General features: G+C 42.0%; 1 protein-coding gene across 1 annotated transcript in view; it reads left to right on the top strand.

Moving 5' to 3' along the window:
• Positions 1-2,966: 2,966 nt before the first annotated feature.
• The window catches only part of parp9 (poly(ADP-ribose) polymerase family member 9), a 55,439-nt gene continuing 35,298 nt past the window's right edge, over positions 2,967-23,107 (top strand). The window contains exons 1-3 of the mRNA XM_059966339.1: positions 2,967-3,659; positions 9,064-9,191; positions 17,637-17,667. Of these exons, the coding sequence (XP_059822322.1) occupies positions 3,467-3,659; positions 9,064-9,191; positions 17,637-17,667 (352 nt within the window). The 5' untranslated portion in view covers positions 2,967-3,466. The remainder of the gene's footprint in view (positions 3,660-9,063; positions 9,192-17,636; positions 17,668-23,107) is intronic.

Below are 23,107 nucleotides of genomic sequence, written 5' to 3'. Positions count from 1 at the left end.
AGAACACTAGGGTGCAGTTCATTAGGTCCAGTGACTCATGTATTTTCAGGTCTTTCAGCTTTTGGAGCACTTTCTCCCTTGTAATAGAAATTTCACTCACTTCTCTTCCCTCACACTTTTCTACACTGGCACACTGCCAGTGTCTTCCACACTGAAGACTGATGCAAAATATTCATTTAGTTCATCTGCCATCTCTTTGTCCTACATTATTATTTCTCTGGCCTCATTTTCTAGCAGTCTTATATCCACTCTCAATTCTCTTTTATTTTTTATATACTTGAAACGGCTTTTTTCTATCCACCTTGATATTGTTTGCTAGCTGGCTTTCATATTTCATCTATTCCCTCTTAATGATCCTTTTAATTGCTTTCTGTGGGTTTTTAAAAGCTTCCCAATCCTGCATCATCCTGCTATTTTTTGCTTTGTTGTAAAGGGCTCCTTTAGCTTAAGCTCTCTAATCTCCTGCAGTTCATTCCCAGGGCGAGTACTCAGGATTTGTGCAGCAGAACTGGAAAATGTATTTACTTACATTTTTAATCTCTCCCTCTCCCAGTGTAGAGTCCCTCCTGCTTCAAATTATTCACCATTGTACCTGTACCAGAAAAGACCAAGGTAACATGCCTGAACGACTGGTGTCCTGCAGCACTCACCTCAATAATAAGCAAATGCTTTGAGAGGCTGGTCAAGAATTACATCTGCAGCTTGCTACCACCCAAATTAGAGCCCCTACAATTTGCCTACGGACGCAACCAATTGACGGACAACTGCTCTACATACTGTCCTTACACATTTGGAGAAGAAGAATGCTTATGTGAGAATGCTGTTTTTGGACTACAGTTCAGCATTCAACGCTATAATTACCTCTATGCTCAACGAGAAGTTCAGAGACCTTGGCCTTGACCCTGCCTCGTACAGCTGGATCCTGAACTTCCTGTCAGATCACCAGCAGGTGGTAAGAGTGGGCTCCCTTGCTTCCAACACCCTGACTAGGTGTGTACTAAGTTCCCCTCCTTTACTCCCTGTACACCCATGACTATGTTGTCACCCGCAGCTCTAATCTGCTAATTAAATTCGCCGATGACACTACATTGATGGGCCTAATCTCAAACAATAAGAGGTGGTGTACAGGGAAGGAGTCATCTCTCTGACACAGTGGTGTCAAGAAAACAACCTTTCCCTCAATGTCACAAAAACAAAGGAGCTGGTTGTGGATTACAGGAGGAATGCAGAGAGGCTAACCCCTATGGACATCAACGGATCTGGGTTTGAGAGGGTAAACAGCTTCAAGTTCCTCGGCATCCACATCACCGAGGACCTCACATGGTCTGTACACACCAGCTGTGTGGTGAAAAAGGCACAACAGTGCCTCTTTCACTTCAGACGGTTGAGGAAGTTCTAGGCCGAGAACCTGAAATCTTTCTACAGGGGCACAATTGAGAGCATCCTGACTGGCTGCATCACTGCCTTGTATGGAAACTCTACCTCCCTTAATCGCAGGACTCTGCAGACAGTGGTGCGAACAGCTTAGCATATCTATAGTTGTGAACTTCACATGATTCAGGACATTTACAAAGACAGTTGTGGAAAAAGGGCCTGCAGGATCACTGGGTACCTGAGTCACCCAACCACAATCTATTCCAGCTGCTACCATCCAGGAAATGGTACCGCAGCATAAAATCCAGGACAGCTTCTTCCACCAGGCCATCAGACTGATTAAGTCACATTGATATGAGTGTATTTTTATGTTACATTGACTGTTATATTTATTATAAATTACTATGAATAGATATTGCACATTTAGACAGAAATGTAACTTAAAGACTTTTACTCCTCGTGTATGTGAAGGATGTAAGGAATAAAGTCAATTCAATTACATAACACTCGATCCAGTTTAGCTGATCCCCTTGTAGGCTCAATGACAAACTGCTCTAAAAAGCCATCTCGTAGGTATTCACTTGGGATGCATTACCAACCTGATTTTCCCAATCTACCTGCAAGTTTAAAATCTCCCATGACTATAACAACTTTGCCCTTTTTACACACCATTTCTATTTCCCATTGTAATCTGTAGTCCACACCCCAGCTACTGTTTGGAGGCCTGTATATAACTGTCATCAGGGTCTTTTAACCCTTGCAGTTTCTTAACTCAACCCACAAGGATTCAACATCTTCCAATTCTATATCAAATCTCTCTAATGATTTGATTTCATTCTTTACCAGCAGAGCCACGGCACCCCCTCTGCATACCTTCCTATCCTTCTGATACAATGTGTAAACTTGTACAAGTGATTTCAATGATAGCTGGTGTATGTTCATCTTGGTCAGTACGGGGCTGCAAATTGTCCTGTATTGAAGAAGACACCCAGTGAACGTCTTCCCGATGAGAAGCTGGGACTGGGCTGTTATGTGTGATGAGAAAACCAGATGGAGATGGGGTCCAGAGTTAACCCCCCTGTGAACTAATAAATACTTCTGGTTACAATACCACCAGACTGGGCACAGTACTTCCCTTATGATATTTTTTTCCTGCCCTGGGCACATGCACTACAAGTTCTAATGGGCAAATTAATAACTGCAATTTAACAGGAAACATTAAGTATAAACATGGTTATACTTAAGGCAGAGGTTGATAGATTGTTGATTAGTCAGGGCATGACAGGCTATGGGGAGAAGACAGGAGATTGGGGCTGAGAGGGAAATGGATCAGCCATGATGGGATGGTGGAGGAGATTCGATGGACCAAATGGCCTAGTTCTGATCCTGTATCTTATGGTCTAATTTTTGTTTTGTTTCCCTCTCCTCATAGAATCATAGGTATAGAGCTCGTTGGCCAACAGTAGAGAAAAATAAATAAATTTAAACTAACTGCGATGATGTAAATATGGTGGCAGATGTTCCTAGAGAAACAATAGTCAGCCAGTAAAATTATCTAATCTTTCTCCATACCAGAGAAAGAGCCACTGTGTTAAAAAAAAATGATTTCCAGCTCGTTTCTTATTCGTTGGCTTGAGCCTTAATTGGAAAACTTGCTACTTTGAAGAAAAAAAATCCTGTTCTTGATTATATTTCTCCTTAGACAAAATGCGTGCGAAACCAGGTCCTCGAGGAGGAATTAGTCACACACTTTCCATGACACAATAATCACCCGCTTATGACAGTTACCGAGAATAGATTCAGACCTGCAGCGTCGGACGTCAATGGTAACGAGAGCTGTTTAAGTGCGTTATATTAAAATTTTCACTGTCGATCAGAATAAGAAAGCGCATACTGCAAAGAAGTGACAGAGAAAGGGGGCACCAGAGTCATCATCCTCGTGTTAAAAATTCTCGTAATTCGTGTGAAGATTCAAGCTGTCGGATTTCCAGCATCAGAAGATCTCGCGTTGGTTTTGGAATTACAAGGTGTTGATAGACTTTTCCTTTCGAGAAGACGGCTGCAGGAATCCCGTGTGCAGACTTCCAAGAAGATGGCGGTTTCATTTCCAGACGGCAGATCATTTCTAATTGTGAGCTGGGAGGAAAATGTTCACATTAGGCACGTGGAACGGATTCTGGACAATCACTTCCACAAGCTGGCGCACCAGTTACACACCAACTGTGAACTGCGGAGTCTCGGCTTCCGACAGGTCCTCGTTCTCCTGACGAAGACAACAGCAGACGGTGAGTATTAATCTTGTCATCTCGATTTACACAATGCCACCTGTTCGCTGTATTTATTAAAATATACATATCAAAAGGTTATTTTAGTAGCTAAATTCGATCTAATTATACGTTCACCGTAGGAACGCAGAAAGTTGGAGTGAGAAAGTTGTTGGGCTGTGATTTATTATATTGTCACAAATGTCGAGATACAGTGAGAAGTTTGTTTTGCACTCTGTTCATGCATGTCAATTCATTACCCCGTGATTTGAGGTAGAAAATAACAATGAAGAATAAAGTAGCAGCTACAGTTAAGTATCCTATTGAGCAGACAGTCCAGAAATTTATAAAATGTTCAAAAGATCCTCTCTTCTTCCCCAAATCCCAACAATGATTCCCTGATTGAAAGGCTTATCATATGAGGAATGTTTGTTGGCCCTGGGCCTCTACCCACTGGAATGCAGAAGAATGAACTAGTTCAAACCTATCCGATGTTGAAAGGCCTCCATAGAGTGGATGTGGAGAGGATGTTTCCTGTGGTGCAGGAGTCTGAAACCGGAGAACACTGTCTCAGAATAGAGGGACATCCATTTAGAATGGAGATTAGGAGGAAGTCCTTTAGCGAGAGAGGTGACTGTGGATTAGTTGCCACAGGGAGCTGTGGAGGTATATTTAAGGCAGAGGTTGATAGATTCTTGATTCGTCAGGGCATGAAGGGATACAGAGAGAAGGCAGGAGATTGGGGTTGAGAGGGAAATGGATCAGCCATGATGAAACGGTGGAGCAGACTAGATGGGCCAAATGGGCCTAATTCTGCTCCTGTATCTTAGGGTCTGATTTTTTTTTTGGTTTGCTGTGATCCTAGAATCATAGAGCAACACAATGTGTATACATGCCCTTCGGCCATCAAGTACATGCCAACTTAGCTAGTCCCAATTTCCTGCATTTGACCCAAGTTCTGATGGAAAATTACCACAGTTTCTATCATTTACACATACAAATCCCAGTAAGTTTTAGCAGGATCCAGCCATGTCCATTCCAAACAGTAATATGTGCTGGCACATCTGCTAATTTGCTCTGGTGCTTGTCTCTTAAAACTACCACTGATACGATGAGATTTCTTGAGCACACAGAGGACCATTCGGAACTAAACTTAACATTCCTGAATTAAAGGGAACATTCCTAGACTGTTTCAATGATGTTGGATATTATTTGCTCATTTTTCACTGTTTCTGTGACTTGTTCCTTTTTTACATGTTGGGTGTTTGATGTTTTCGTTGAACGGGTTGCATGGTATTTCTTAGTTTCATGGCTGTCTGTGGGAAGGTGAATCTCGGGGATTTATACATACAAGAACTTTGACTTGGACTTTGCATCTGCTCCTTGGTCATCTACTTCATTAGATCTGGTACAGCACTGGTGACACCCTCAGTTCGATGCAGGGACTTAAACAACTCGATCAGATGAGGGGGAGATTCAGATGTGCCTCTTCCAACCTGGTTTGTAGCATTTGGTGCTCTCAGTGTGACTTCCTCAACATTGAGAAGATAAAGCATTGACCAGGTGTCTATTCTGCAGGTCCTTGTATTCCCTCTGAAGCAGCCGTTTCTCACTCTCCTTTGCAACTCCCCATTCTCATGCCGACTTCTGCTAGGATGAAGCCAAATGCTAAGTAGAAAAATAGCACCTCATATTCCACTTTGGAAGCCTTTAGCCCAAAGGTATAAAAACTAAATTTTCTTATTTCATGTGACCAATGTCCCCGTGTCCCTTTTCCACATCCATCACTCCACCCAGGTTCTTTTCCTTTGCTCACCTTTTTAATCCCCCTCCCCCTTCATTACTTAAACTCATCACCCACCCCACTTTGTTTGGATTGCACGACACCCATGTACCTATCTAACTGGGTTTCTTCCACTTTGACTTACCTTTCTTAAATCTACCTCACACTGTCATGGTGGAATCTATTTCTCTTAGAGCAATGACATGCCCACTTTCGCACTGTGCATTGATCTATTGTCTGTGCATGCACATTGTTCTCTCTCTCTCTCTCTCCCCCACTTCCACTCCATGTACATGCTTTTATTTATTAAATTAATTGACATGTAGTTCTGCACAGCCACAACTGATTAGTGATGAGTACAAACCTGAATTTCAGAAAATATCACGAATTGCACTGACAGCTAGCTAAGAAAGGTGTGAGTACAGTGTAGCACACACTGAAAGATGTGCTGAATTTAATAGTGCTAATGAAGGCTGGGAGTTGGATATCGAGGGAGTGGAACTGTATTGTAAAGTGAACGACGTGGAGGAGCAAATGGAAGCCCTTACACTTCTTAGCTTAAAGAGCCCAACAATGGACAGTCTCTTATGCATCGTAGTAACCCCTGAAAAGCTAGCAAGCAAGACTTTCAATGAAGTTGTTACAATCACCAGTATACAAAAACACTTGAGCCCTAAACTGTTGGTAATAGCTGAGAAATTCAGATTTTCAAAAGGAGTCAGTCAAAAGATGAAAGCATTTCTGAATACATTGCGGAACTGTGCAAACCTTCCCGTACTGTGACTTTAGATATGGACTTTCTTATGCATTAAAGGACAGCTTTTTATGTGACATGCATAGTCAAAGCACTCAAAAGAGGCTACTGTCCAAAAGAGACCTGACCTAAGAATGTGCATTGAGCGTTGCAGTGTTGTTGGAGGCTGCAGCAAAGGATGCAACTGAGCTACAGAAAAGCAGGTTAGAATGTCAAATGCACAAGATATCCCTGAATGGTGCAAAAACCCAAAAATGTATTCAGTTTTGCAAATCCTCCCACGATGCAAATGACTGTTGGTTCAAGGAAGAAGAGTGCAGAAAGTGTCACAGACAAGGTCACACAGAGAGAGTGTGCAAGTCAGACAGAAGCACAACCAAAGAAAAAAATCCACACTGAATTTTCACACCCAAAACGAAACAAATGCTTGAAGTGACCGAATGTGAAACAGACAATGTAGAGTCTGACAAAGGTGAGCAGTCGTGCCTAGAATTGCATAGTATTACTGAAGCAGATTACAACAGATATATATGGAGTAAAACTGAAAATGGAACTGGACACAGGGTCAGTTTTGTCTATAATTTCAAAGGCTGACTACAACACACTGCTTCTAAGATAGGATTAGAGAAGACTTTAGTGATGCTAAAGACCTACACAGGCAAAAAAGTGTCTCCGAAAGGGAACTGAAGGTAAATGCGATGTATGGAGGCCAAAAACAGCAGTTACAGCTTTATGTATTGAAAACTGGAGGGCTGTTGTTTTTTGGACGTGAATAATTGAGAAAAACCCAACTAGACTGGCATGCAATCAAAGGTCTCCGTGTGGCATCAACAGGCACCTGCAGCCTAAGTGGTAACACTAAGCAGAGGCCGTCAGAGCAGCTTGATCTAATCAGAAGGTTTTTGAGAAGGGAATAGATAAACAGATAGAAAACTTGACCAAAAGCTGTTCCAGATACTAAAAAGTTCAAACTGCAGCCCCACAGGCACCGTTACACCCATGGGAGTGGCCTTTAGCACCATATCAAAGAGTACATATTGGCTTTGCTGGGCTCCATGTTTCTGTTTACTGTGAATACTCAGTCAAAGTGGCCGGAGGTTGTACCAAAGACGTCAACCACATCAGAAAAGACTGTTTGTGCTCTGAGGAGTATCTTCGCCAGAAACAGCTTACTAAAACAAATTGTGAGTGGCAACGAACTACAAGTCAGAAGAATTCCGACCGTTCATGAAGAAAAATGGCATCAGACATTTCAAGTCAGCTGCTGACGAATGGGTCAGCTGAAAGGGTTATCCAAACCTTTAAGAAGCCCATTAAAGCAACTGACAAGGAGGACATTTCTCTACAGCACAAGATGGACAACTTCATTTTTATGCATCAGACTCTGTACATGTGATGACATCAAACACCTGCAATGCTGTTCATGAGCTGGAATCTGACATCTCACATAGACCTCCTGAAACCAGATCTACAGAGGGGAGTAGAGAATAAACAGTTCAACCAGTTGCCAAATAAAGCAGCAAGGAGCTTCGAGATTGGATGGGAAACCCTCACATGTGAGACAATTGGACACCTGGTAGGATAGCTACAAGAACTGGACCACTGATGTACACAGTGGATGTTGGAGATCAGACATGGAGACGTCATGGGGACCAGATACTGGACGCTCAACCGAAGAACACACCTGAGTCGACTGCATCCAACAAGATGGACACATTACAGTCACCCAACTTACCTCTCAGTGATGATGTCACTGACAGCAACGTGACACTGAAAATCAAGAACATTGTCTTAGTCAAGACACTTGCCAAACCTGATGCCAGTCCACAGGTCCAGCGACATGTCAAGAACGTTATCGTTGATAAGACACCTGCCAAACCTGATGCCACTCCACGGGTCCATTGATACTATCCTGAAAGAAACAAATGCCAGCCAAAAGTCTAAACACTTAGAACTGTGAAAGCTAGTTATGGACCATTACTGTGAAAGCATGTTTATTTGAAATATGGGTTTATGAAAGGGAAATTGAATGTCTTGAACATATACAGTTTTATATTCCATTAATTTAAAGGGGGAAGAAGTGTAATGTATGGATCTATTTCTTTTAGAGCGATAACAACCCCTCCCCCCCCCCCCCCCCAGCACTATGTATTGATCTATTGTCAGCATATGCACTGCTGGTGACACATGTATTTGTGTTTTTCTCTCTCTCACATTTGGCTGCAATGTGAATAGACCAGTTAAAGCCATCTCCCGGGTGCGTGCTTTTATTTAATTGCTATGCAGATTTGCACAGATACAACACCCCCAACCTGGTTTCGTCATCCTGTCATTTCTCCCTTATCAGGTTCTACCGTCACCTACCAACCTCTGTCTCACCACCCATCCCTCTCATTTCCATCCACTGGCTTTCTCTCCTCTGTACTGCAGGGGTTCAATCCCAAATTTCAACCATCACTTTTACTTCACAGTTACTTCTGCACCTGTTGAGTTCTTCCAACAGTTTTATTTGCTCCAAATTCTGAATTTGTGTTCTTATAACACTCCAGAGAAATTTGTTAGTTTTGGGTTTTTTTTGAGAGTTGCAATAGATCTATACACTTAATTTGTAAAAGTGGAAATGATTGGATAGACAAAATGGATTTTCCTTGTCCTTTACTCTTTTTAAAAACTCAACCCACCTGTAACAGAATGAAATATGCACATAATAAATTTGGCTTTTACTACTGATCAAAAATGTTTTCAAACTGGTAAGGAGGATATAATTGATACAAGTCATAACACAGACCTAAAGAGGTAGTCTATTTTTTGTAAAAGTATGAGATATTGTTGGAATTCCCAAATTAATACTAATAGCAGTATGATAATGGGTTTTCTCTTCTACCTAGTGTTAAAAACAATTGCTGCAAATACAAGTGTTCCATACAAAAATGAAGAAATTAAACTTAACATCAAAATCCCTTTAGAAGAATCCTTTACTTTGGATCCAAAGAATTTGGTTGGAATAACAGAAAAGGTAATACTTGGAATAAGATTATTTTATAATTTCTAAATAGTTCTATTTAGAAAGGTTGTTTGAAGTTAAGTCAATTTCAGGACAATGAGACTCATACAGAGACAGTTCGCCTGTTTGTAATGTGCCATGTCGTATGACGTGGGCGATCATTCTCTTTCCATGACCATGATTGTTCTCGGCAAACTTTTCTACAGAAGTAGTTTGCCATTGCCTTCTTCTGGGCAATGTCTTACAAGACGGGTGACCCCAGACTCTTCAGAGATTGTCTGCCTGACATCAGTGCTCGCATAACCAGGATATGTGATATGGACCAGCTACTCCCATGGTTTCATGTGACCCTGATCAGGGGTGGGGCTAAGAGGGTGCTACACCTTGCCCAAGGGTGACCTGCAGGCAAGCGGAGGGAAGGAGCTCCTTTTACCTCCTGTGGTAGAGACGTATCTCCACCCTGCCCTGCAGAGACAGTGAAGGGTCCAAGGCAGGTATGTTCTCACAAAAAATAGGTGGAGATTTCAAAATGTAGCCACCCTTTCCTAACGACCACTGGCTATTGAGGAGCATTCAACACAGGAATAATTTCAAAAAAGGAAATTTATGTCAGCTGATCAGACCTTGGTCCTGCAAAGACCAAGACAAATATAGAACCTGATAATAGAAAGCAAATTAGCAGAGAAAAGAGACTATTTGAAAACATTATTGGCAATTAAAACTGAAACAATGCAGTGCCTTGAAAAAATATTCAGCCAGCCCCTCCCCCCACAAATAGTTTCACATTTTACGGTCTTAATTTCTAGCTTTAAAATATATTGAAATAGAATTCTTTTGAGCTAATATACAAAATATCATGCACCATGTCGAGTCAAAACAATTCCATTACCTGTCAACAATTTACCAAAAATTAAAATCCAAAATTGTTAGGCTGCAAAAAGTGTTAATCCCTTTTGTAATTGCTTAGGTCAGGCCTCCCCTCTGAACTTAGTCGTCAGAGAAGAATGGCACTTGTAAGAGAGGCCACTGTGATGTCAGGTCACTCTGAGTGAGCTGCAGATGTCAGTGGCTGTAACTGGAGATGATGTTCATGGCTTCACCGTCTCTAAGCCTTGCACAAAAGGGGTATTTATGGAAGAGGGGCAAGGAAGAAGCCCTGGCTAAAAGAAAAAGCATATACTTGTCTGTGAAGAGTTTGCAAAGCGTCACTTTAAATATACTGTAGAGATGTGGAAGAAGGTCTTGTGGACAGATGAGATTAAAGTGGAATTTTTTGGCCTCAACATTAAGTGGTGCATGTGGCATAAATCTAATACTGCGCATCAGCCAAGTAACACCATCCCTACTGTAAAGTATGGTGGTGATGGCATCATGTTATGGGATGCTTTTCAGCAGCAGGGACTGGAAATCTGGTCAGGATTGACGGAAAGATGAATGCTGCTAAATACAGAGAGATCCTAGATAAAACCTGCTAGCCTCTACCAGAAAGCTTAAACTGGGGAGGAAGTTTGCATTTTAGCAGGACAACGATCCAAAGCACACTGACCGAGCAACCTTGGAGTTGCTTCAAATGTAGAAAATTGATGTCCTTGAGTGGTCCAATCGGAGTCCTGACCTTAACCTGATCCAACATCTCTGGCAAGACCTCAAAATTGGTGTCCATCGCCACTCTCCAACTAACCTGGCATGGGTTGAGGAATTTTGCAAGGAGGAATAGGCTGATCTTGCTCCAGCATGTTGCACAAAGCTGATAGTGACCCATCCAAAAAGACTACTGGCAGTAATAGCTGTGAGATATGGTTCAACTAAATACTGAGCAAAGGGGGATCACTGAGGAAGACATCAGCAATATACCAGACATTCAAGAGTGTCAGGGAAGAGAAATATGCGCAGTATCAATTACAACAGAGAAAGTACTCAGGAAGCTGAATAGTCTAAGGGTAGATAAATCTCCTGGACCAGATGGAAAGCACCCTTGTGTTCTGAAGGAAGTAGCAGTGGAGATTGTGGAGGCATTAGCAACGATCTTTCAAAAGTCAATAGATTCTGGCCTGGTTCCGGAGGACTGGAAGATTGCAAATGTCACTCTGCTATTTAAGAAGGGGGCAAGGAAGCAAAAAGGAAATTATAAACCTTTTAGCTTGACATCGGTGGTTGGGAAGTTGTTGGAGTTGATTGTCATGGATGAGGTTACGGAGTATCTGGAGGCATATGACAAGATAGGCAGAACTCAGCATGGTTTCCTTAAAGGAAAATCCTGCCTGACAAACCTAGTGCAATTTTTTGAGGGAATTACAAGTAGGCTAGACAAGGGAGATGCAGTGAATGTGGTGTATTTAGATTTTCAGAAGGCCTTTGACAAGGTGCCACACATGAGGCTGCTGAACAAGATAAGAGCCCATGGAATTACAGGAAAGATGCATACGTGGATAGAATGTTGGTTGATTGGCAGGAAACAGAGAGTGGGAATAAAGGGAACCCATTTTGGTTGGCTGTCGGTTACCAGTGGTGTTTCACAGTGGTCTGTGTTGGGGCCGCTTCTTTTTATGTTGTATATCAACAATTTGGATTATGGAATAGATGGCTTTGTGGCTAAGTTTGCTGATGATACCAAGATAGGTGGAGGGGCTGGTAGTGCTGAGGAGACAGAGAGTCTGCAGAGAGACTTGGATAGATTGGGGGAATGGGCAGTGTGGCAAATGAATTACAATGTCGGAAAGTATACGGTCATGCACTTTGGTAGAAGAAATAAACGGGCAGACTATTATTTAAATGGGGAGAGAATTCAAAGTTCTGAGATGCAATGGGACTTGGGAGTCCTCATGCAGGTCCTCGTAAGGTTAACCTCCAGGTTGAGTCGGTGGTGAAGAAGGCGAATGCAATGTTGGCATTCATTTCTAGATGAATAGAGTATAGGATGTGATGTTGAGGCTTTATAAGGCACTGGTAAGACCTCACTTGGAATACCGTGTGCAGTTTTGGGCTGCAAAAGAAAGGATGTGCTGACATTGGAGAGGGTTCAGAGAAGATTCACTAGAATGATTCCGGGAATGAGAGGGTTAACATATGAGGAACGTTTGACCGCTCTTGGACTGTACTCCTCGGAGTTTAGAAGAATGAGGGGGGACCTCATAGAAACATTTCGAATGTTGAAAGGCATGGACAGAGTGGATGTGGCAAAGTTGTTTCCCATGGTGGGGGAGTCTAGTATGAGAGGACATGACTTGAGGATTGCAGGGTGCCCATTCAGAACAGAAATGCGAAAACATGCTTTTAGCCAGAGGGTGGTGAATCTATGGAATTTGTTACCACGGGCGGCAGTGGAGGCCAAGTCATTGGAGGTATTTAAGGCAGAGATTGATAGGTATCTGAGTAGTCAGGGAATCAAAGGTTATAGTGAGAAAGTGGGGGAATGGGACTAAAGGGGAGATTGGATCAGCTCATGATGAAATGGCGGAGCAGACTCGATGGGCCGAATGGCTGACTACTGCTCTTTTGTCTTATGGTCTAATACTTTTGAACTCCTGACATTTTAGTTTTTGAATTTTTGGCTTTTCATGTTTGACTATTTTCCTTATTTTTTGGGCTGTACTGTGGGGAAAAAAAGGAGCTTGTAACTTACAAATTAAAATTCTCAGTTAAATTGATCTAAATCCCTGGTTATAGTACTCATTGTTGTGAGCAAAGAGTTGAGGGATGAATATTTGTTATAAGGCACTGTATTTATAATCAGACAAGATAATTCTATTGGAGCATAAAGTGGTGCTCTGTTTGAGGAAGCAGAAGGCAAGGACATTGTCCTATGTTAATGACTGGTATTGACTTTATCAAAAGAGGAGCATAACAATAACATTTATAAATGATGAATGTGAAATATCATCATAGATCATGTGTACCCTAAGATGCTTAGAGAAACAAGAAAGGAAACAGTAGTTTCAGGCCATCTCTTTACGTGGGCATGCCGATAGATTACTTGGAATTGAGGACAGTAGAAGATGCTTCCAAGAAGATTAATAATTAGGAGGCATGCATTTAATCTATTAGGAGAAGGATTTGAAGGGTATTGAGGAAATAATTTCACCAACAATAGTGGGGAACTGGAATATTACCTGAAAAGGCAAGAAACCTCCAACACAAATCTAAAATCTAAAGCAGCACTTTATATCAATAGACTATAAACCAACAGTTGGGAAGTAGGTTTAGTTGTAATGTCTCTTCTTCAGTGGACATTGTCTGATTAACCAAATGTCTTCCTATTGTAATTTGAACTTTTGCGTGCTTGTGATTCAACGACAAGTTAACCTTTTTAGATGACACCACTGAATTCTCTCTTGCTATTGATCTTTCCGCTGATTTTACTGTTAATATCTCGACAGCTATTGTGGCTTTACATATCAAATTCCATGTGCTGTAAAATTAGGGGAGTATATATCTGAGAGGCCATGTTCTAGTAATAGCAATGGGTTGACAAAATTGTCAACAGAGTTTCATTATGAATTTTAATGAGATTGAGATGGGTTCCTGAAGGAGTTTCACATTTCCAAGATTTATTGAGTTCCTGTTCTGGTTATTATCAGGACTTTGGAATCCACCACATTGTTGGCCACTAGAGGCCTTCAGTGGGCTTCTGGTTTCTAAACTTCGAGCCTTGCTGTGTGACTTGTGTGGTAATTGACTACACCTGTGCCTAGTATTTATGAACACTTAAGCTGTGTGAAAGATGTTGTTCTTTGCTCATCCTTTGAGTTAACGCTTGATTGCGTGCCTGTCTTATAATCCAGTGCAGTATACCGTTTGAGTGTTTTTTGACCTTGTCTTGCTATTTTTGTATTTTGGACATATTTTATTTTAGAACTTTGGATTCTGTCTGTTGTGTTTTTATTCCAATTGCACGCCTGCTCCATTTCTGAGTATTCATTTTGGCCTGCTGGGTGATATCTGCACCTGGCTTCATTTCTCACACAGCCCCTTGGGTACCGTGTTGAGTTCCAGATTGCCACGATGGAGACCCGGGTTCAACCCAGACAGGCCTGGCAGCAATGTCCTGACTGAGAATTATACTGTTGTTTATGGATCCTACAACATTTATACTGAATTCTGAAGCTAGGGGATTTATGAGATCAGAAACATAGAAATATAGAAAACCTACAGCACAATACAGGCCCTTTGACCCACAATGCTGTGCCAAACATGTACTTACTTCAGAAATTATCTTGGGTTACCCATTGCCCTCTTTTTTTAAGTTCCATGTACAAACGTTTGTACTTGTCCAGGAGCCTCTTGAAAGACTCTATTGTATCCGCCTCCACCACTGTCGCCGGCAGCCCATTCCACACATTCACCACTCTCTGCGTAAAAAACAAAAAAAAAATAAAAACCTACTGCTGACATCTCCTCTGTACCAACTTCCAAGCACCTTAAAACTATGTCCTCTCATGTTACTCATTTCAACCCTGGGAAAAAACCTCTGACTATCCACATGATCAATGCCTCTCATCATCTTATACACCTCTATCAGGTCACATCTCATCCTATGTTGTTCCAAGGAGAAGAGGCCAAGTTCACTCAACCTATTCTCATAAGGCATGCTCCCCAATCCAGGCAACGTCTTTGTAAATCTCCTCTGCACTCTTGACAGTTTCCACATTCTTCCGATAGTGAGGTGACCAGAACTGAGCACAGTACTTGAAGTGGGGTCTGATCAGGGTCTTGTATATAGCTGCAACATTACCTCTCGACTCTTGAAATCAATCCCATGATTGATGAAGGCCAATACACTGTATGCCCTCTTAACCAACCAGTCAACCTGCACAGCAGTTTTGAGTGTCCTATGGACTTGGACCCCAAGATCCCTCTCATCCTCCACACTGCCAAGAGTCTTAGCATTAATACTATATTTTGCATCATATCTGACCTCCCAAAATGAACCACCTCACACTTATCTGGGTTGAACTCCATCTGCCACTTCTCAGCCCAGTTTTGCATTGTATCAATGTCCCACTGTAACCTCTGACAGCCCTTCACACTATCCACAACACACCCAACCTTTGTGTCATCAGTAAATTTACTAACCCATCCCTCCACTTCCTTATCCAGGTTATTTATAAAAATCATGAAGAGATGGGGTCCCATAACAGATCTCTGAGGCACACCACTGGTCACCGACCTTCATGCAGAATATGACCCGTCTACAACCACTCTTTGCCTTCTGTGGGAGCCAATTCTGGATCCACAAAGCAATGTCCCTTTGGATCCCATGCCTCCTTGCAGACTGCAGCAAGGAAGAAGTTAAACAAAGAAATGCATTCCTCTTGAAGCAAGAGATTGGAGCTCTGCATTTTAGTGACAATTTACAACTAGACTGGATGCATGTTGACTTGACATTGAGAGTGGATGCAAACAGATGGGTGGAGTCAAACTGGACAAGAGGATGTTGTTGATATTGTCTGTTACATATCATTGAATGGTGACTAATAGACTGTGCTTTATGGATTACAACTGCAAAAATATTAATCAGGGGCCAGAGCTAAAGCTCCTGAAAACAGTGTTAGCAAATGCTCAATTTTTGAAGGTAATGTATATTTTAAACAATTTTCTGAAAATACATTTCTAGTTTAGAAATAGATAGCATGTGTGATATCCCTCATTACTGACCTTGAATGGAGATGCTCTTCATTTAAAATAAGAAAATTTACATAAAATCACTCTACTTAATTACTATTGAATCACGATAAGCCCATCAATTAGGCAAAGCACAAAAGCTATGGAAATAATTTTTTGGAGAAAATAGAAAATCAACACCCCATCCTAAACCAAAAGTCACTCCTATGAATAGTTAACAGCCTGATTTTCAATTAATGAGAGCATTCTCCTGACTGGCTGCATCACTGCCTGTTATGGAAACTGTACTTCCCTCAATCGCAGGACTCTGCAGAGAGTGGTGTGGACAGCCCAGCACATCTGTAGATGTGAACTTCACTATTCAGGACATTTACAGAGACAGGTGCATAAAAAAGGTCCGAAGGATCACCGGGGACCCAAGTCACCCCAATCACAAACTGTGCCAGCTACTACCATCTGAGAAACAGAACCACAGCATTAAAGCCAGTACCAACAGGCTCCGGGACGGCTTCTTCCACCAGGCCATCAGACTGATTAATTCACACTGACAAAATTGTATTTCTATGCGATATTGACTGTTCTGTTGTACTGTAATACTATTATACAGTGCACATTCAGATAGAGATGGAACATAAAGATTTTTACTCATGTATGTGAAGGATGTAAGAAATTAAGTCAATTCAATTTAATACATGGTCGGAGCTGGCCGTTTAGCAATTAATTATCTGCTTGTATTTTAAGTAGTTCTTGTATGCACATAACAGTTTAAAATGCCTCATAATAGTCACAGATTGTATATATAGCTATTACTTACTGGTCCCCAGTGGTCATATTTGTATAGCACAGTTATGACTCTGGAAGATTCTCTTGGTGCTGCACAATTTGGATAAGTGCTTTCTTATTGGTTAACTCTTATCTCCAAATTTAAATGGAATTTTTCTCATTCTATATGGGTATAAAAATAGCTGGCTGCAAGGCATCACTATCTTAGTTCTTTTGTCCCTCTCTTTATTTTGTAGACCTCTATCACTGTTTATTTCAATTTTTCTTTGTTCCATTAATGCTTAATAAACTAATCTTGAAGTAACAAGTTTTGTCCCTCTTTCCTGACTTTTGAAAAACCTTGGATTAAAACCTCAGAATCCAACAGAGGGGTACAGGAAGTTTGATTTGGCATTCTCTTCTTAACCCAGAGATGTAATTGTACTCGTAAATGATTTCCTCGATGAATTGTTAAATTGATAACAAATCCTCACTGAAGTTAAACTAGAGGGCCTGGGTTCCCTGCAGTTTTTTTCTCCCGTCCTCATTTTTAAAAAGTATTTCATTAAGTTCAAACATGGAAATTGGACATCAGAGATAAAATAGAAAATGCTGGAAATATTCAGCAGGTCAGGTTCCACCTTTTGAGAGAGTTTTATCAGAAATATTATAGCTAAAGCGATGGATCAGCTCAGGGAAATGGCAGTAGATATTCCAAGAAGTCCACATGTGGGAAGAAGGCTGTTATTGAAGATGCTGCCTTCTGATCTTCAGTAAGTCATCTTTGATGATTAAAGACTCTTCTTGCTGTTCTAGTTCATCTGTCTTCTCAATGGCAGCTACCTTTTGACAGAAATCCATGAGAGATAGATTCAAGTTTTGCAGAATTTATTTGCTTGAGGTAGAAGATGCTTCAAACAGTGTCTCTGGTATTGACTGCTTCTTTACTGAGATCTAATCTAAGAAATACAGAATGTTGATAACTACCCTGAGTGTATTTTGTGTTGTTGAAATTCTTTTATGTTAGAACTGTTTAATATTTAAAATGTTTCTTATTCTAATTTTCATTCTTAGGTTCTGGAGAAACATGATGAAGAGAATATTAGTAAGTGATTCCTAGTTTCATGAGAATTTAGAAGTACTTTTATTTTCTAATGCTGAAGGGACTTCTAATGTCGGGGGGGGGATGTTGCGGGAGTAGGATATTTAATTAAAATGACAAGCTGTTGAATGTTCAGAGTCAACTTCCTCATGCTGAGGCAGAGAAGACGGTTTGTAACTGCTATCGCTCAGTGTATTTCAGTGCTTGAACTTCAGAAGGACAGTCACCAAAAGTGATCAGTAATTTGGGAAATTATAGCTTCTGTACGTTTGCAGTAGGCCTTCCCCAATGTGAGCCTCTGGAAGGGATTCCAGCAGCATACAGTGAAGCAACTGTGGTCCTTACGTCAGTCACAACATCACCAGTCATCACTCTGATGTGTCTTCCTTAAGAATGCTGGGAATGCTTTGTGCTGGGCCCATCAGCGGCAGCATCTGAACTGGACAAAGTGCTTCTCACAGGTCAGAGGCGGTTATTTAAAATGAGAGCTTCGCTGGCGTCAGTCCATTGTGCGGGGCCTATCAGCTGCGGCAACTAAGCTCAATGAACTAAATAAAAGATAAGCTAAGTGGCCATTGTCGGGAGTAGGCCGGGGTGAGATTAGAAGCGACAGGCTTTGGCGAAAGTGGGCTACGGTGAGGTAAGTGGGTAGGTGGACTTCGTTTTCGGTTTTTCTTTGCACTTTTTTGAGGAATAGAGAGCATGTCGGTAGGGTTAGAATTGTGCTCTGGGTGTCTGGATCTGGGAATCCTGGGAATCTTCCAGTGTCCCAGATGGCCACATCTACGCCAGGTGCACCGAGATGCAGCTCCTGAGGGACTGTGTTAGGGATCTGGAGCAGCAGCTCGATGACCTACAGTTTATTAGGGAGAGTAAACAGGAGATAGAGATTACCTACAGGGAGTTAGTCACCCTGAGGCTACAGGAGTTAGGTAAGAGGGAAGAGAAGAGAAGAGCTCAGATAGTAGAGAGTGCCCTGGTTTTCCGATCTGCAATGTGGTAATAATTAATGCTTGTCTGTCGGATCATAGTGCTGTTACGTTCGATGTATCTCTGCCTTTTCCCTCTATTAAATCTCATCTTCCTGTACGTTGTTCTCGCTATATTAACTCTTCGACTGCTAATAAGTTCTCTGAGGCTCTCATAGTTGCTCCCAACATTTGCCTATTGAGGCCTCTCCTCCCCATCTCAGCACTGAGGAACTCTCTTCCTTATTTAGTACCACCTGCTCTTCTATTCTGAATACTGTTGCTTCCCTTAAATCGAAAATGCCTAAGCCCAAAGGTTTGCCTTGGCTTAATGACACCATCAGAGCCCTGAGGAGGGAGTGCAGAATATTTTGAAATTTTGAGAAACAATTTTCACAAATATCAGGAAGCATTTAAATTTGCAAGAGCAAAATACATTTCTGACCTAATTTCTAACAACTCTCATAATCTCAAGATCTTATTCAGTACCATAAATTCTGTCATTTGTCCCGTCCCTAGTATCAGCTTAGAAGTGTCCTCGGCTAAGTGTGAAGAATTTTTAAAATTCTTCATTAGCTAAGTCGAGGACATTAGAATTAACATTTCCCCTCCACCCATGACCTAGCTGTTTCACTGGTTTGTTCATCTAAACTGGATTGCTTTCAACCTATCATTCTTACCTTCCTTACAAAGATTGTGTCCACCATGAAACCTACAACCTGCCCCCTTGACATTGTCCCCACTGCCTTCCTGAAGCATGTCTTTGACATAGCTAGTCCCAGCATCCTCTCTGTTATCAACAGCTCCCTGGCCACTGGTACCATTCCAACCTGCTTCAAACGTGCTGTGGTCCAGCCCCTCCTGAAAAAACCCAACTTAGACCCTACCTTACCTAGTAACTACAGACCTATTTCTAAACTTCCATTCTTGTCAAAGGTTCTCAAAAAGGTTATTCTCAGTCAATTGCTGCCCCACCTATACCAAAACAACATCTTGGAAAGATTTAAATCAGGTTTTAAGGCTTATCGTAGCACAGAGTCTACCCTGCTCCTCCCTACCGACTCAGGTAACTTTGCCATCCTAATTCTTCTTGACCTCAGCGCAGCATTCAATACTGTCGATCATGCTATTTTAATAGACCATCTCCAATATGGGGTTGGTGTTGATGGCACTGCCGTGAACTCGTCATCGTCGTCGTGGCTATCCCTTGAGGTCGAGGATGATGGTCTTTGTTTCGTTGATCTATCACAGAGTGAAGATGCCTGTGCGTGTATTTGTTTAACGTGTACTTGATGTTGCACTCCAAGAAGCACACGATATTTCACAAATCAACCAACTGATTCCAGTGGCATGGAAACCACAATGATTGGAGCTGATGGATTTGTTGCAGCCTTCATCTGCTTTCACAGCCGTTGAATGTGAAGTAACTTTGTCCACCTGTTCCACCGTTGAGGTCTTGGTTGGTTTGTTCTTTGTCAGGGACCTCACCCTCGACCTTACTGCCAAGGGTGACCCTACCAGGGGCGTAGCTCCAGACAGCATTGCTCTTGGGATCTCAGGACCATACAAGCTTCTCCACCACAGCAAGGTGACAATCCAGGGAGAAGGCCTTGGACTGGTTTATATCCTACCTCAAAAACAGAAGCTTTTCTGTCAACATAGGCAAACTTTCTTCTACCCCAGTTAGTCTGTCCTGCGAGGTCCCACAAGGTTCCATCCTAGGTCACATTCTTTTCTCTATGCAACATTTCTTTCCACTGTTATGCCAACGACACATAGCTTTATCTTCCCCTGAAACCAAACAAGCAGTCAAATCTAGCCAGCCTCATGCACTGCCTTGACGACATGAAGTGTTGGATGGCACAAAACTTCTTACAGCTGAATGAAGGCAAGTCTGAAGTTGTCCTATTTGGCCCCCTGACTCCAAAGTGATTACCAACAGTCTTGGTAACCTGTCCACCCTTGTCAAACCCCATATTAAATCCCTTGGTGTGATATTTGATTCCACCTTTAAGTTTGACAAGCAAGTTAATGCAGTAGTAAAAGCCAGTTGTTTTCCAGCTTCGTACAATTGCCAAAATCAAGCAGTTTCTCTCTTTCAAAGATCTTGAGAAAGTCGTCCACACCCTTATATCCTCCCGCTTGGACTACTCTAACTCCCTATATACTGGGATTAGTTATTCATCCCTGTCCTGTCTGCACTGGTTCAGAATGCCGTAGCCAGGCTTCTGACAGGTGCCTGGAAGAGGGACCATATTACTCCTATCCTGGTCTCCCTTCACTGGCTGCCAGTATGGTTCAGAATTGATTTTAAGGTTCTCCTGTTTGTTTATAAAGCCCTAAATGGGCTGCCCCCCTATATCACAGACCTTCTAACCCCTTATTTGACTTCCAGGTCCCTCAGGTCAGTTGACTTGGGGTTCCTGGCTGTCCCGCGATCTAAACTTAAGCTCGGGGTGACCACGCCTTTGCTATTGTAGCCTCTAGACTGTGGAACAGCATTCCCCTTCCTATCAGATCTGTCCCCTCCATCGACTCTTTTAAATCCAGGCTCAAAACTTACTTTTATTCACCAGCGTTTGAACCCTCCTGATGTGGCTGATTTTTGGTTTGTGCCTAGGCCCTTGTGTTTCTTTTTGTGCCTATAAGCCATTTCTCTTGTTGGTTATGTCTGTGTTTCTTGTACTTGTGATTTTTGCTATCTGCTCTGATCTGTACAGCACTTTGGTCAACGTGGGTTGTTTTTAAATGTGCTATATAAATAAATTTGACTTGACCCCTGTGGCCAACTCCTTCAGTAATCGTTATCTCGTTTTGGATGCGGTTGAGGGGGATGACCTGACAGAGGACGACCACGGCGATCGGGTCTCTGGCACTGAGCCTGGTTCTGTGGTGCAGAAATGAAAGAGGAAGATGAGGAATGTGGTAGTCATAGGGGATTCCATAGTGAGGGGAACAGAGAGGAGATTCTATCAGCCTGATAGAGATACCCACATGGTGTGTTGCCTCCCAGTTGCCATGGTCTCCGATCAGGTGCAGAGTATTCTGAAGGGAGAGGGCGAACAGCCAGAAGTCTTGGTATACATTGGTAAATGACATATGTAGAAAAAGGGAGGAGGTCCTGAAGAGAGAATTCAGGGAGTTGGGTAGGAAGCCAAAAAGCAGGACCTCTGGGTAGTAATCTCAGGGGAAAACAGAAACCATCAAAGATAGTGTGCAACAGAGATTATAGAAAGAACAGGCAGGTGATGAGGCTTAATCACAGCCAGTGGCATGAGTAATAGGTTAATAGAGGCGTGGTGCAGTTAAAACAGAAAGCAGCAAATACTGGACTGAAAGTGTTGTTTTTGAATGCATGCAGCATAAGGAATAAAATGGATAATCTTGAAATTCAGCTACAGATCAGCGAGTATGACTTTGTGGCCATCTCTGAAACTTGGCTAAAGGATGGCTGCCACTGGGAGCTGATTGTTCAAGGATTTCCAGTGTATTAGAAAGATGGGTTAGTTGGCGGAGGGGGTGTTGTGGCTCTGTGTATAAGAAATTATATTAAATTATTAGAAAGGGATGACATAGGATCAGAAGGTGTAGAGTCTCTATGGGTTGAGTTAAGAAATGGCAAGGGTAAAAAGATCCTAATGGCAGTTGTTTATAGGCCTCCAAATAGCAGCTGGGATGTAGATTACAAATTGCAGCAGGAGATAGAAAAAGTGTGTCAGAAAGGCAATGTCATGATAATCGTTGGGGATTTTAACATGAAAGTGGATTAGGAAAACCAGGCCAGTATTGGACCTCAAGAGAAAGAGTTGTAAAATTTCTTAGGGATGGCTTTTTAGAACAGTTTGTTGTTGAGCCCACTAGTAGATTGGCTGTGCTGGACTGGGTGTTGTGCAATGATCTGGAGGTGATAAGAGAGCTTAAGGTTAAGGAACCCTTAGGGAACAGTGATCACAATATGATCGAGTTCACATTGAAATTTGAGAGGGAAAAAATAAAATCCAATCTGTTGGTATTTCAGCGCAATAAAGGAAATTACAATGGCATGTGAGGGGAACTGGCCAAAGTTGACTGGAAAGGGACATTTGCAGGAAGGACAGCAGAGCAGCAATGGCTGGAGTTTCTGCAAAAAATGGGCAAGTTCCAAATACAAAGAAATTTTCAAAGGGAAGAAGGACACTACCATGGCTGACGAGTGGTCAGAGCCAAAGTAAAAGCAAAAGAGAGGGCATTCAAGGAAGCCAGAGTTAGTGGGCAGATAGAGGATTGGAAAGCTTTTAAAAACGTGCAGAAGGAAACAAAGAAGATCATTGGGAAGAATTATGAGGGGAAGCTAGTGACTAACATCAAAGAAGACACTAAAAGCTTTTTTAAGTATATAAAAGGTAAAAGAGAGGCGAGGGTAGATATAGAACCAATACAAAGTGACGCTGGGGATATTGTAATGAGAGATGCAGAGATGGCAGAGGAACTCAATG

This window comes from Hypanus sabinus, chromosome 4 (assembly GCF_030144855.1).
Source record: "Hypanus sabinus isolate sHypSab1 chromosome 4, sHypSab1.hap1, whole genome shotgun sequence".
NCBI classification, from domain to species: Eukaryota; Metazoa; Chordata; class Chondrichthyes; order Myliobatiformes; family Dasyatidae; genus Hypanus; species Hypanus sabinus.
Note: the sequence above shows the minus strand (reverse complement) of the source record. Positions and strands in the feature narration are given on the sequence as shown.